This window comes from Anas acuta, chromosome 3 (assembly GCF_963932015.1).
Source record: "Anas acuta chromosome 3, bAnaAcu1.1, whole genome shotgun sequence".
Taxonomy (NCBI): Eukaryota; Metazoa; Chordata; class Aves; order Anseriformes; family Anatidae; genus Anas; species Anas acuta.
Genome location: NC_088981.1, coordinates 91,063,532 through 91,079,031, shown reverse-complemented (window position 1 = coordinate 91,079,031; position 15,500 = coordinate 91,063,532). Strand labels below are relative to the sequence as shown.

The 15,500-nt window shown below is 35.2% G+C and overlaps 1 protein-coding gene across 1 annotated transcript in view; it reads right to left on the bottom strand.

The window, feature by feature from the left end:
- Window positions 1-1,343: 1,343 nt before the first annotated feature.
- LGSN (lengsin, lens protein with glutamine synthetase domain) overlaps window positions 1,344-15,500 on the bottom strand; it is a 59,096-nt gene continuing 44,939 nt past the window's right edge. The window contains exons 2-4 of the mRNA XM_068678278.1: window positions 9,746-10,733; window positions 4,484-4,662; window positions 1,344-2,596 (exon numbers count right to left, since the gene is read on the bottom strand). Of these exons, the coding sequence (XP_068534379.1) occupies window positions 1,397-2,596; window positions 4,484-4,662; window positions 9,746-10,733 (2,367 nt within the window). The 3' untranslated portion in view covers window positions 1,344-1,396. The remainder of the gene's footprint in view (window positions 2,597-4,483; window positions 4,663-9,745; window positions 10,734-15,500) is intronic.

The window sequence follows — 15,500 nt, the reverse complement described above, 5'->3', positions numbered from 1 at the left end:
ATCAGAAACAGTATTGCTTTCAAAGTCTTCTAAAATTATTTCAACATTATTACAGTTGCAGTTCAACTATTAGTGCAAGTATACTATCTAAGTTTCTATAACATAGAAAATTTCCAGTACAACACTCTGGAGGGGAAAAGTGACGGGTCCATCAATAGGCAAGCAACACATTTCTATTTGCACCTTCTAGTTCAAGAGGTTGACAGAGGCAGTGACTGAACCTTGTTTCCACTCCACTAGTGACCCAAAACTTTCACTCAGGAATTCCTACACATCAATTAAAATACTGCAACAAGATAAAGAGCATCATAAACCATTCTTAATGTGGAGTTGGAATACAAAATGATGGTTGTTTTTAATAATAAAGGATGGAAGCAAACCTAAAGAATGAGAGCAAACCTAAAATCTGCCTCCTGCCATTCCAAAAAAAAAAAATATATATATATATATATATATATATATATATATACACACACACTTAACTTTACACTAGCTACTCTTTCTTATTTTAGGATGGGTTTTTTCCTCTGTATTAATGTTTGTTTTCCAGTCTCTGAGTTCATATTTTCACTCATTCTTTCTGATTTTAGTCTGACTCCTTTTCACAGTTATTTTCTTCATCTTTGATAATATCAGGTTGCCCTAAAAAGCCCATTTTAAGCTCTTTATTCTCTGGCTTCTTTGCCTTTTTTCTCCTCATTTCTCATTCAACTCTGAATTAACCCATTAACCATCAAAACTGTCATATTACCAACTCTTTTTACTTCATAGTGGCTTGATTCTCCTAGCTTTCCATCAATAATTCCTTCTTCAAGCCACTATTTAATTCCTTTTAATATCTTTATCCAATATATTTTTTTGCAAATTTCACTCAACAGTATTCCTGTTGTATAGATTATTTCATGCCCACTTCTCCCTTCTTTCTTTTCTTTACTACTAAGATATTGATTCCTGTCTCTCAGGTTCTCTAGCCTGAGAGAGTCTTTTGCCTCTCTTTCTAAAATGTTCATCATTCTAGATGAAGTTTTGAATTGAAGTCAAATTCTTCTGGTTTATCAACCTTTCACCTACTGAATAAGCTGGGAGAAATCCCAAAACCAAATGGAACAAAAATTCCTTCGCCTTCAATTTTCCTGCCTGCCACCTTTCACCCCATTACTCCTGCTTCTCTCCACATTATACAGTCCTATTATAGTTGTACAATTGCTCTTTTCCATTTCATCTGCTCTTGTCTTCTATTCAGCAGAATTTAAGTCTGTTCACTTAAATTCACTTTAAAAATAATGTTTAAAAAATAATAATAAAATAAAAATAATTTAAAATATATTTATTAATTTCAAGATTCTTGTCTACAGTATATGCATTTACACAGCATTACTACAGAAGAATGCTCGTTCTAAATAAAATACCCCAAGCATTTATTCCTTTCAATATCCATTTCTTCAGTTTCTAACTCATAATGTTTCATGGCAACAAAATATCTGATAAAAGTTTCACCTAATGCTTCCTGAATGCACGAATCTTTCTCAAGTGCAACAAGAGCATCTTCTAACTTCAGAGGGATGGATGAAGGTTTCAGATCAGAAACAAGGTTTTCTTCTTGGGACATATCATCATACCTAAGTCCTCTTTTTATTCCATCTAGACCTGCAGCAACTGTAGCAGCGAGCACAAGGTAAGGGTTTGCTGTAGCAGAACTTAATTTATTATCTATATGAGTACCTTTTCCAACATGACATTTGACGTTAAAGGCACAGCTGTTATCATTATATGCCCATTTTGCATTTACAGTCTCTTTTGATTCTTTACTGTATTTGGAATAAGGCTTACGGCAGCTGGTGGTAGGAGCCATCAAACAGCTAATAGCTGCTGAGTGTGCCAAGAGACCGGATAACCAATTTTTCCCAATATCTGTGAGCTCCTCAACTCCATAACCAGCAGAAAACAAATTCTTTTGGCCATTCACATCCCACAGACTGTGTGAAAGAGCCCCTGAATTGTAGAATCCTGATTCTGAGAAAAAGCTAGCTACATAGTTGTACTTCTTAGCCACCTCTTTAATGCCTGTTCTAAATGTGAAGGCACTGTCAGCAGCATCTATTCCAAATGCTGGATGAAAAGTGATCTCCATTTGTCCAGGCCCACTGGAAGAAGAAAAGCTTTCAATATTGGCTCCAGTATAATACATTCCTTCAATGAGCTCCTGAATGAATGTCTGGTCATGGTTATTTAGTATCGTTGCTGCAGGAAAGGATATTGTCTTTGAATTTACAACCTCAGTAATGCCATAAATACAAAATTCATAAGTGAAGGCAGAGTGTAGAGAAAAGCCATTGTCCTGAAGCTGGCTCAGCTGCTTCTTGGCGATGTGCCTAGGTGAGGTCATTAGAGGGTTGCCCAGTACAGTGAAAGAATCACATATCACTCTAGCAGTCTGCTCAGTCCAGGGTAGAATTCGAAATGTTGATAAATCAGGATTGAGGATTATGTCACAATTAAAATTTGTTGCATTTATGTAATCTATTTCATTATCCTTAGGATTCAGGGTCAGTTCAAGATAACTTCTGGGCATGGCAACACCATGAATTGCTTTTTCCTAAAACACAGAGCAGAATGACAGATTACCAGATGAGAAAAGAACCGAACAGTATTTCTATGTATGTTAAATTTACAAAACACAGACTCTTAGCAGGAATAAAAAAACACCTAAGACACAGTTCTCACTGAGGTGGTGGATAACATCCAATTATGGTGTCAATGTGAAACCCAATGAAAACCCTGGCATCAGATATCCTGATGATTGCTTTTTAAATTCCCATGCACAACTGGAAAGAAAAAAAATTTGTTCAGCACCTAATCTTCCATGGTCATTGTACAATTATGGAATCATCAGTTATATGGAAACTTTACAAGTCAAGCTTTAATTTATAATCACTTTTTTAGGCTTTCACATTCTCAGAGCATTTACTTTACATAGATCCAAGTGACCACACAAGACCCATGTCAAAACAAGTTCAGTCTGTCACTTCCCTTTAAATGTCATAATGTGTACCTCACTATTTTTCAGATGCAAAGTTAAGCCAAAAATTTATGGATCTGTCAAATAAGGAGGAGAGGAGAGGAGAGGAGAGGAGAGGAGAGGAGAGGAGAGGAGAGGAGAGGAGAGGAGAGGAGAGGAGAGGAGAGGAGAGGAGAGGAGAGGAGAGGAGAGGAGAGGAGAGGAGAGGAGAGGAGAGGGAGAGGGAGAGGGAGAGGGAGAGGGAGAGGGAGAGGGAGAGGGAGAGGGAGAGGGAGAGGGAGAGGGAGAGGGAGAGGGAGAGGGAGAGGGAGAGGGAGAGGGAGAGGGAGAGGGAGAGGGAGAGGGAGAGGGAGAGGGAGAGGGAGAGGGAGAGGGAGAGGGAGAGGGAGAGGGAGAGGGAGAGGTTATGCCAACATCTACTTAGTGAAACTTGGTTCATGTTTAAGTCTTACATTTATTCATCCAAGAGAAAGGATTACCATGTGAATCATCAGAAGACACAAAATGAACCTAAAAATGGGGAAACCTTTTATCTCTGTCTCTGGCTGATACAACAAAATTTTGCTTATCCAGATGGAATATTTTTTAAACACTTCAAACTGCACACAACAGCTCCTCTTAAATTTAATAAATAAATGTCTGCCTTCTCTAAAACAGGTGGAAATCCAGTGGTAACAATTCTCACTAACTAGCATCCATAACCAAAACTGCCCACTTTGTTGAATACTGCTGCAAAGTTTCTAAGCTGTCCATTCAACATTGAAGAAGTACTGAAGGTAAATGCCCTATATTACACCCAACTCTCTGTCCACCAAAACCTCCACCAAAAATTAAATAAATAAATAAATAAATAAATTGATCACTCTCTTCTGTGCATATACATACAGATATAGTACAAATATTTGTACTGATATGAGTGAAAGTATAATATAGCTATGCACATGAAGCATCATAGAAGCAATATACTGAAAAGGCTGACTAGTCAGGGATACAATTGCTTCTTAATTTGGTTCTTATTTCCTGAATCATCAATATGGCAAGTATTGCTATTAAATCATTATTTCCTCATCTGATTTACTCATAGCTAAAGGCATTTTCATTTCCTCATTTTCCTTCTGTTAGTGGTTACACTTTTTCTTTACTGATATTCAGGAACCAAAATCTTTATTATAGTGTTGAACTTGATAATTCTGATGAAAGAGATTATTAGAAGTGCAAATAACTGAAATTATTAGATTTACTTATTTAGATTACAATTTTTGTGGAATAGAGGGTAATCTAAATTAAAAGGGGGGAGGGGGAGTCTAGATACTTTGGGAACATTAACAAGTAGAAGGAACAGAAAAATTGTTCAAAATTGAACTTTCTTCCTGCACTCCAAAAATAATATATGTATATATAACATAAATTAAGGATGATGCCATGAAAATACATTATCATATACCTAAAAAACAAAATACTTACATGAAAAAAGCGAGAAGGAATGTTCTTTGATCTTGACACACCGTGGAGGTCTATTGATTCAAATCTGACAAACTGTATGTTGTCTCTGGCCATCTGCTGCTTAATAAATTCAATATGAGAGAACAGGTGAAGGAGAGTTGGATTTCTGAGGCTGTTTATATCAGGCTCTCTGCTGGATGCTATAAGTGAAGAGGAATGTTCACATCAAACAAAATAATGAATGCTGGAATACAAATTACTATTACTATTACTATTGCAAAAAGTGCAATAGTGGCAAACAATGACAAAAACAAACAAACAAACAAACAAAAAAAAAAAAAAAACAGAACTGAGATAAAGATATGGATCACAAAATATTTTTATAAGTAAACAGGCAATTTTGGCCTGAGGATCCATATAGAATCCCTTGTTTTCTGGAGTGGCCTATAATTTGAATGAATTTTTATTGTGATAAGAAAACACAGAAGTATCATGTAGTAAATCTAGGAATTTCTAAGGGATACCTCAGCTGTTTTGTTGGGTGAATTTAGGAGCACAAATTCACCCAAAGCTGGATATCTATTTCTCACTGAAACCTGATAGAATTCAGGTGTTGTATTTCTTTAATCCCTTCAAAAAACACATGGATACAGAAATGTGATAAAAAGGGCACTTATCTATTAAATCTTTCCCAGTACCTTCTAAGGAAGCCTGCAGTCTTCTCCACAGGCAGCAAACATTTAAGAGAAGTTTATGCATTTACTGGTATAGAGTGGCCTTCTTTACTGTATTACAGAAGCTGTAGGACAGTATAAACTTCTTGGTATAAAAGCAGTAACATTTGAGTATAATTTTTATAGTGGAGCAGAGACCTAGGCACTGTAACTTCTTTTCACATCCGCCAGATGGCTTTCCCTTTAAGTGTCTAAGTATTATTACTATCCAAGTTAAACTGAATAAAGCATTAATTTCAATTTATTACAATAAACTTATTAAATCAAGGGCAAAATCTAATATTAAGAAGAAAAAAAAAAGAAAAGAAAAAAAGAAAAACAGTACAAAGCAAGAAGGTAAAACCAAGGAAAAAAAAAAAAAGTTGTAACATCTTCTTCTTATGACCTCTTTCCCTTTCATTTGCTTCACTTGTGAGCAGTTTATTGAAATACCTTTTTCCTTCTGTCTTCTATAAATATCAGGGAACTATGTCCTTAAATGGATATACATTGAATAAGGAAGTATTGTTTAAATTTTGTGTTACATTCTCTGTTACAATTGCAGCTAAAACACAACTAGTGAGCACAGAATATGCGTAAACTATCTTACATATGTCATTCAAGCACAGAATATACGTAATCTATCTTAAATATGTCATTCAAGTAATTGTTATTTGAATTCCAATTCAGTTGTCCTATAACTTTGTTCTACAAAATAAATGTTTACTGACTTTTAGCAAATTTGACCTCCTTATGAACCATCAATTAGCCATCTATTAACAGAAAATAAACTGTGGCTATTTATCAGATGGAAAGAGTTCATAAATATTCAAAAAAGTGTAAGAAGCCTGAGGTTTATCAATCTAAAAAGACTGCTCAAGCCTTTATTCTACAAGTGTTTAACGTTAAAGTGTAAACGTTAAAAAAGTAAAATAAATAAATAAATAAATAAATAAATAAATAATCAAAAATTGTCTTCTCCAGTTAGACTTATGATTAATTATAACTTTTTCTAGATTTATCTAGAATTAAAATTAACATTGACTTAGTAATAGTCTAAAACTAAGCTAAATAGCTATTTGGACAACACAATAGTCAAAAGACAGATATTTATTTTATTTACAAGATTCTTGACACAAAATCTGTTAGAATCAATAGAAATACTCCCACTACTTTCACGTTTTAGAGGCAGTTTGTCATTTATGATATCACTTGTATATTGTCTTTCCCACTGAAATTATAAGGTTTTGTAAATTATATGATAGATAAAAATATTAATATCTCTGTCTTGAGACTTAATATCTCTGACTGATTTTGAAAATATGAAAGTTTTTTGTTTGTTTGTTTGTTTGTTTTTTGCATAATATAGAGAATGACTGATCAATAACAATACTTCTTATATTTCTCCAGCACAAGTCACAAAAATACATTTTGTTGGTAGCTGCTGTATAAATCACTGGCAAACTAATTCCATGAAGCTAGTGATGACTAAAGTTTAGAAAGGTGCACTAAGGATCTGAGTACTTTGTCTTTTCCCAGTTTGTACAATCATTAACTAGAGCATTAGCTAATGGAGAGAAGGTAGCCAATAAATAAGTGTCTACCTGAATTCAATGCACAGTTTTACATTCTTATGAGGTAGAACTGTATCCATGAGTGTTCCCCTAGCTCCCTGAGACTGTAGAAGTAACACCAAATTCATTCTCAATTCATAAACTCTACTTACAGAAACATGTATGTACATTTCACAAGGTGTTCAGATTTGGTTTCAGTTTTTCATTTTAAAAAATAATTATAAATCCATACTGTATTTCTTATGTTTGATCAGTAGTACACAGGAAAGCATTTAATGTTTCTATGTTTCTGTCTGTATTTCCAATTCAAGTTATCACAGAGAAAAAAATAGTATGGCTTATGTTTGTTTTGCAATTACTACAAACTAGCTACTAATCCATGTAAATTATCTACATATATCTTTCTTAAATCTGAGTATACAAAACTACAAATATTATTACTCCCTAAATCTACAAACTCTACAAACTATAGTATTGTGATTATTTCTAGCAGAAGAGTGATGTCATTCTTGAATTATTACTATTGAAATCATTCAGTTTCCTGAGAACAGCTGACTTCTGTCTAGGGCAGATTGTTAACATTTGCTTTATGTTCTCAGAAAAGTACCATCACAGAAGGAAAGTCCACATGTCCCAGATCAATCTGTTGTTATCTGCTTGTTCAAAGAAATTCTTTCCCATGGTCTCTTGTTAAATCACACAGCATCTAAAGCAAACAATTTCTCAGTTCTATAAGAGGTGACTGTGTCAAACTGATGAAACAAAAAGAACATGTTACATGTTGCCAGGGGACTTAACAGTGACAGGAAAAGGCTGACCTAACAAAATAACCTCTGAAATATTGTTTATGGAAAGACTCATTAAAGACTGCAGAATTTTATCTAAATCTTTCTTCCCTTCATTTGAGCTACTGAGTATATTCAATGAAGATTAATTTCAAAGCACACAAGTTTCTATGTAAGTAGAAATTATTTCTACACAAATAATGTGTTGTTTTTTGTTTTTTGCTTGTTTTTTTTTTTTTTTTCATTAGTGGAACTATAAAAGTATACATGGCACCCTGTCATTTGTTTGGTCAAAGACAAATGGAATCCAAACCTTACGAGACTTGTTTTGTTTTAGATGAGACAAAACAGTATTCCTTCCCCTCCATTCATAGTTAGTTTTCGACTAGAGTTTGCTCACAGTCATTGTTACTGCCAGTGACACAGATAAAGATTAACCCCAGGTTCATTTAGGCATTTCAGAGTTAGGAAAATAATCTAAACTAAACATGTAGAATTCTTCCCCATTGAGGAGAAAGAGAAGCCAGTTTCTCAAGACCAATTTCTCTAACCAATTTCTTTCCATTTTCTTTAACCATTCTGTCTTTGAAGAGAGAATGACAGTCTTTCTCTGTCTTTCTCTACTGACAAAGAAATGAGCTTGACTAGATAGACACTTTAGTGGCTATATTCTGGTTGAAATCTCTCTGTAGAGTCTACAGTTAATCTAATCAAATCCTTATACTTTTTAAATGGTGTTATGACAAAGAATAGTTTTTTACATTTTTTAAAACTTATTTTCTGGTTTTGCAGAAAACAATAGTAATCTAAATTTGGCAATTAATTTTGCTAGCCCTTCAGCAGGGGAAAAATACTGTAAGGGAACAACAATATTGTAAGGGAACAACATCCACTGTAGGCTAAGAAATAATCCTCTAACTTGTTTATTCTAATAGACAAAAAGAGAGAGTGATTTGAGCACAAAATGTCATTTCAGACCTTTATATTTCTCATATAGTGCACTGAATTACTGATGATGATCATAGAGTCATAGAATGGTTTGGGTTGGAAGGAACCTCAAAGATCATCTAGTTCCAGGCCCCCTGCCATGGGTAGGGACACCTCCCACTACGAACAACTATTCATGGATATTGTATTCTGAATTGTTCAAACTGGCTAATGCAATGTCTACTGAAAAATCCTCCTGTGCCCTACAAAATTTCGTATATTCAAACTGCCTGTCTTCAGAGCATATACAACCGTGTTTCTACCACCTGAAAGCAGACTTTTCAAAGAGCAGGGTAACTTAATATTGTTACACAAATTTAATTGTGACTTATACATTTTATTATATAGTCAATGATGGATATTTTTTTTTATTATTATTAATGAAGAGTTAAGATTCGTATTTATTGTATCAGTCATGTAAGTCAGAGGGCATCATATCTACCCTGAAAAGCTGATGATGTTATCTGATCATGATACTCCTGGAAGTTTATTAACATGATATCTCTTCAACTGGTAAACTGTTGTTTGTGTCCTTCCTGGAAAAGACACAAAGCAACTAACAGCTCAAGCCCATTACATTATTATAGTTAATAGTAGCATTCAGCTTGCTGATCCAGCTAGCCCAGAAGTCTAGTTTTTACTGTTTCAAAGAAACCACTACCTATTAGTAGCAATTAATCTGCTCTATTAACACTTCCAAAATGGACTTATTGAACACCATGAAGATAAGTGGAAGTTCTCTGCCTCATTTGCTTTTCTTCCCCTATATTTTATATTAGATGTTTTGCATTCCAGTCCTCTCACAGGACTAATAATTGCAAACATCATACCTACATGGGAGCAATTTCCACTGCTGGATATGTTAACAAAAAGGAAATTTTAAGAAGCCCAACTGCCTTCAGAGTTTTTCAGTGTCTAGCAGACCTTTGGGAAATGTTGCCTGCACTTAGTTTAAATGAGGAAATATTTCAATTTTAATGAACATGACATGACCACTTGTGCATGGCAGTTTTTGGCAGGCAGCTTGGCATCATAAATGCCTTACTTTCTAAAAAACTCAGCACAGATGTAGGGTAGAACTTCTGATCCACCCCAATGATACAGAAACTATGGGTATCAATTTTCTCATTAGTTCTGACTAAATTTTGCAACTTCACAAAACCCCACAAAATAACAGAAGCATTTTCTTTAACAGCACAGCAGGTGTTGGCTAAATATCCTTACCGGTATGGCTTGCAGAAGAGCTGAACTCAATCTCTGGAGCAGTGCTTTCTGCACACGTAGAAGTTGCTGGTTGTCTCAGAATAGGTTGATCCACCTCACCGCCTGCTGGCTGTTGCTGAGCAGACCCAGCAGAGCTGAGAACCAGAAGAGACTTGCTCTGCTGTCCCACTCCCTCCTTGTGGAAACTGTGGTACTTTTGATTCTCTTTTCCAAAATGGAGACTAAACAAGTCAAAGGGTCTGCCCTGTTTATCAGCTATTTTCTCCCCAGGCTTCAAGTTTTGCTGAGAAAAAGTGCCACCTGACCTACCACTGCAATTGGGCCCATGGTCAGGAAGAGGACCTTCACTTAGAAGTTTTTTCATCTCTTCCAGACTTTGTTCAGAAATGCCTGGTGTGAAGGACTCTGCAGTACTTCTTCCTTGTGTGGTTGCAGTACTCTCCAGGAAGCCTGTCTTTGTCATATGAAACTTGCTATCTTCATCTGTCCTACCCTGTTCTTCTTGTATACACTCCATCTTTTCACTGTCCTCTTCCTTGTACACTGTGTCTGCACACCCAGCTTTTTCTGTGTTGTTGGCAGCTTGTACACCCATGGGCAACTTTGTTTTACCTGGTGTATCTATCTTCTTATGCATTTTTTCTTTTATTTTTTCCCCAGTGCCAGCATCTTCTGGGATTTCATGTGTTTCCCCAGACATGTCTTCTTTCACGTTGCTGACAAAATGGGAAATGCCACTACCCCCTCTGTCTTTTTGCACTGGAGGAAAATTAGTCAGGTTTTGAAGAGATTGATGTGATGGTGGTTCTGAACAACCAGTGATTCCTTGAAGATGATGAGGATCTGGGATTTTTGAGGTATGAGACAACTCCATCTTCTCATTTTCTAACAGAGGAACATGCTTTGTGGTACCTTTGACTCCTTTTTTCTTTCTGAAACTACATATATTGTTGCCATCAACTTCGTCATTGGCAATTCCAGATGTGTTCTGCAACCAGCAATAAAATATACAACCAAATAATATGCATGAATGAAACAGAACATAGGAATGGTCTACTAGCACCAGCTTCATTTATTTTGTGGCACTTCCATCACTTCTTGGTCGTGGAGGTCTTTGTGGTTACTAACTACCTTCAAATTATACTATTTGGATAAAAGATTCCTACTGAAAATTGAGTGAGAAGGTCTTAGGTTTTAAAACAAAACTGGTCAAAGTACCTTCATAATTTAATTTTTAGGCAATCTTAGCAAATGAAAATATAAGATGTACACTGTGTGACGTCATTTGTCAAAAAAAAACATGGCCTTTAAATATGAAAAAGTATTTTTTAATCATTACGTTTATACATGTTCTTGTTCATATCAAAAACATTTGTATTTATAAAGGAAATAAATAGCCTTAAAACAGAATGCTGCCAATCATTTGGGATTGTATGGGAAGTGAAACCTAAAAATAATCTGGCTTTAACTGAATTTCAAGGATCTAGTTTGGCCAAATAACCAAACTGCCAGGGCAGCTGTCAAATAAACAAGCCTCTATTTGGATTATAATGAGGAAAGAACCAGAGGATAATATTTACCTTTATATTTGGCATTAATATGATTTACATTGTAGTGTTGGGAGCAGATTTCTAAATTTATATAAAAAATATGGAGATGGTGCAAAGAGAAGCAACAAAAATTAATCTGTTAGCATTATCCCACAGAACATCAAGAAGTATCTGAATCATCTCTCCTAAGTAGCCTGATAGGATCATTTGTGGTCCTATTACTATGGGTAATTACCCCATCACTGTAGGTAATTAATTATTTTACAAACTATCAAGGTAGGGATCAAATTCCCCATCTCATGAAGTCGCAGTGAAGACTCTGTAATACTATTTAACCAAACTATATATCAATCCATAGCTGATCACAAACTGTTATGTTGGTCACAAATACCTGCTCAAGCATTTATTGATGACTAAGCAACTTATCCAAGAGTTCTTGGTTTGCTTGGGTCGGACTGGAATTAACACCTGTAAAATAACTGGGAAACTGAGAGATACCATCTTTGTTACTGTTCTTCACCTTTTCCACAAAGACTAGATTCTGTCCAATTTCTGAATTTGCAGAAGAAATAGGGGTCTGCACAGAAAAAAGGTGAATGCCAGTCTGGATAAGGCAAAAGAGTTTCCTGCTGGCAGACAAAAGCATTTAGAAGAAAAGGCAGCAGTGTATGAGATGTATGTGGAAGGAAACAGTCGCATGGCTTCCGCTAAGACAATTAATACCTCCCTTTTCTGTATTATTCCTCCTATTTTCTCATTATGTTCACCCATTACGCTACTTTCCATTAATGCCCCAGTCAAAAAGGCATAAGACCTTTTTTTCCTGAAACAGAGCTCAAGGAAAGCTTCCTTCCTCTCTTCCCTTTGCTCTGAATCTCTTTGATGCACTTTATTACAGCTTCTTTTGGAGCTCACTGGGGCATTCCTGCTAGCCCAGAAAGCAGATGAGTGCCAGCTCTCTAAGAAGGACATGACATTCTCTGCCTGTAACTCCCCTACACATATCACAACCATGACTTGGTTGGCTCTTTGAATCTACATGATTACTGTCTCATTGACAACAGAAGTCTTTTCTTACCTCAGTTTTAGCACTCAATTTCTAGTGATTCCATTTTATATTCAAAAAGCTTTGGTTTATTCTCATAAAATGATTCTGGGTGTACTCTGATACCTCTACACGTTCACCCATGCAGAATAGGCCTAATTCCTACAGCTCTGTGTCATAACAGAATAAAAATGTAATGAAGATTCCTTCATTAACATTCAGTAATGTTCCTGAATAGACGAGCAGACAAGAACTGCTTATAATGGAGCATTTTAACATCCTCATTAGTAATACAACTTGAATGAAGCTGGGGAACTATTGATTGCCAAATGGAGTAACCTAAATCATTGTGAAATGAAAGAGGCATCAAATTAAATTTCTAGATATATAAAATGTTTTTCTGAAAGGAGAGAAGAGTTTCAGCTATGAAAGCTATAATCGTTAGAGGATTGAATTTTTAATGAATTTACGAAAAATATTTACTTAAACATCCTCTGCGGCAAAGGCTGCCATCATTAAAATATTCAGATTTCCTCTTTATGAAGTCTTCATATTTCCTTTGTCTTCTTCAATAGCTTGAAATCAGTAATATAACATAACAATATCTGCATTTCTGCCCTGCATTTGTGTATTCTGTGCTTAAAGATAACTACTGAAAATTCTAATGTTAGATGCAATTCTTGTCAGTTGTCCCTATTGTAGATCTTTGAAAATATGTTGAAAATAACTAAATATGAACACATCCTTTTGTATAATACTTAGATATTGAAGTCAGACAAAGAGTAGTTCATGTAACAAATGTAAATGTAAAACATCAGAAATCTACCTGTTCCTGTAGTTAACCATGCTAAATGATTTCCTGAACACAAGGTTCATACTATAATTTTACCAAAACAAATTCCTTCTGAACAGAGAAGAGAAGGATAAGGACTGGCCACTTGTATATTCATTAATGGAAACATTTCTTTGTAATAAAATTCTAATGGCCAATGTGGCTATAGTACTCTGCAAAGAATTTATTTTCTTTACAGAAGTTGAGACACAGTTGAGTACTGCATTTTTATCATAGGATATTTATCATAGAAAAAGGAGATCATGCCCATTGCTCTTAAATAAAAACACTGACCATTTTTTTGCATTTAAAGAAAATAAAATCTTACATTTACACAGAGAAAAATCTATGCATTACTTAGGACCCTCAGCACAGGGCACTCTGTGATTTTGTCTCTGTGTAATAATGATTCTTCTAAATAAACTGAGATATGTACATGTATGAATTTTCATTTAAAAGTAATTTCATGGCATTTTCTGAAGTGGATTAGTGCTGAAGTTTTTGCAAGGTGCAATTATAGCATCCTTTCATATTAAAAATAGTCATATGCATGAGTTATGATACAGCCTTACTATCTAGTAGTTTATGTCGAAACTAGTAGTTTCTACATAAATTACTACTACTTTTATCTAGTAGTTTACCAGAAAGAGCCTAGTGCTTGGACACAGAGGCAGAAGAACCCAGGAAATAAGACCTAAGAATTTACTCATTAATTTATTATTTCTAGAAAGTTTTATTTACTGAATACAGAATCAAGTAAAGTATCTTTCAAGTATCAGCTTGAAAGACATGGCTGGATAGTGATCATGCCTTAATTTAATTGAACCATGTGTCCTGTTATGCAGAAAGGAAAATAGAAATATTCATGGCACTAATATGGCAAAAGTTCTAGTTATTTTTATGTCATTACTGAAATTACTGAATGTTCCTACATTTTTGTTGCTGTGTGGCAGCAATTAACAGGAGCTACTATAGCTACGTGAAAATTCTTTCAGCCAACGTTTGTTTCAGAATCATTCATGGGGCTGTTTTTTTTGTTTGTTTGTTTGTTTCTCATTTTCAAATATTTACTGACACACTAAATCAAAGATCTTGAAAGTTTTGAAATTTTCTTCTCTTTCTTAAGTCATAAATACTCAGGTGGTGATTCAAATATTCTTGCCAGAAAGGTTATTTCCAAAATGTAAATGATGTGTGCAATACTATGAAATAAATCTAAAGTTTAGGTTTTCTAAAAGATGTATCTGATGTTAAATGTCATTGATAGGTATCGGTACTCTGCCAGGTCTTTACTTCCATTGGGACTTCTTGCCCCAGTGCTGTAACTCATGCTGGCACATTGAGCCCCTTTGCAAAGGGGATTTGGCCCTAGAAAGCTTTCAGCAGAGGTGAACCACTGTGAGTCCTACAAGGCAGGTAGTCTAGGGGTGAAATAGACTTAATGTCTTGTTAATAAATAATTTAAATTCACACAAATAACAGCTTTGCATGTCTTCACTTGATACCTAGTGTATCATGTCATGTGCACAAGTGTCTGGATGTCTGTGACTATCAACAGAACAAAGTTCTCAAACTACAAAGTGCAAACTACAAAGTACTACAGTGCTTCAGGGCTACACTTGTGTGTTACAACACTGTATTATATAGCACTATAAAATATAGCACTGTAAAAGTAAACAGTGTAAAATATAGCACTATACAAGTATAGCACAAATATGATTGTATTAGGGTGCTATACAAGAGAATATCCTGCTGTTCAGCTCTCACATGACAATGGCAGGTAAAAGGTGTAGAGAACAGAAGACAGTATCAGCAAGCAAATATTTCAGCCCTGTGCAGATGAAATTGCTTGCTCTACTTAACCCAATTACATGCCACTGCTGGCATGTCATCAGGCTCCTACAGTTGAAAGACATTTTATATCTTGTGGCAACACAAAAGCCATACATCTAAAGCAATTTATCTCAATCAGTTTGTGTTCACTTCTAAGCTTTGTACAAGCTCTGAAGTGGAACATTAACTATATCATGAAATACAGCACTGCCAAAAGGCAGTTCGTCTGTAAACCTGCCAATCCACAAGCCAAGAACATTTGGAAATGTAAAGGGTTGCCTTTGGGAAGAATAATAAGCACAGGGATATCTGGTGTGTGGAGCAAGTGAAAATCCAAGACAGTTCTTGAACCTTTGCCTTAAAAGGCTTTTATAGATGACTCAAAATATATCTGCAATGTACTATGAGACAAATTCAGAGGTTGCAGAGGGAACCTTCTATTTTTTCTTACTTTTTGTTTCCTTCCTGACCTTAGGAAAGAACTCAAAAATTATT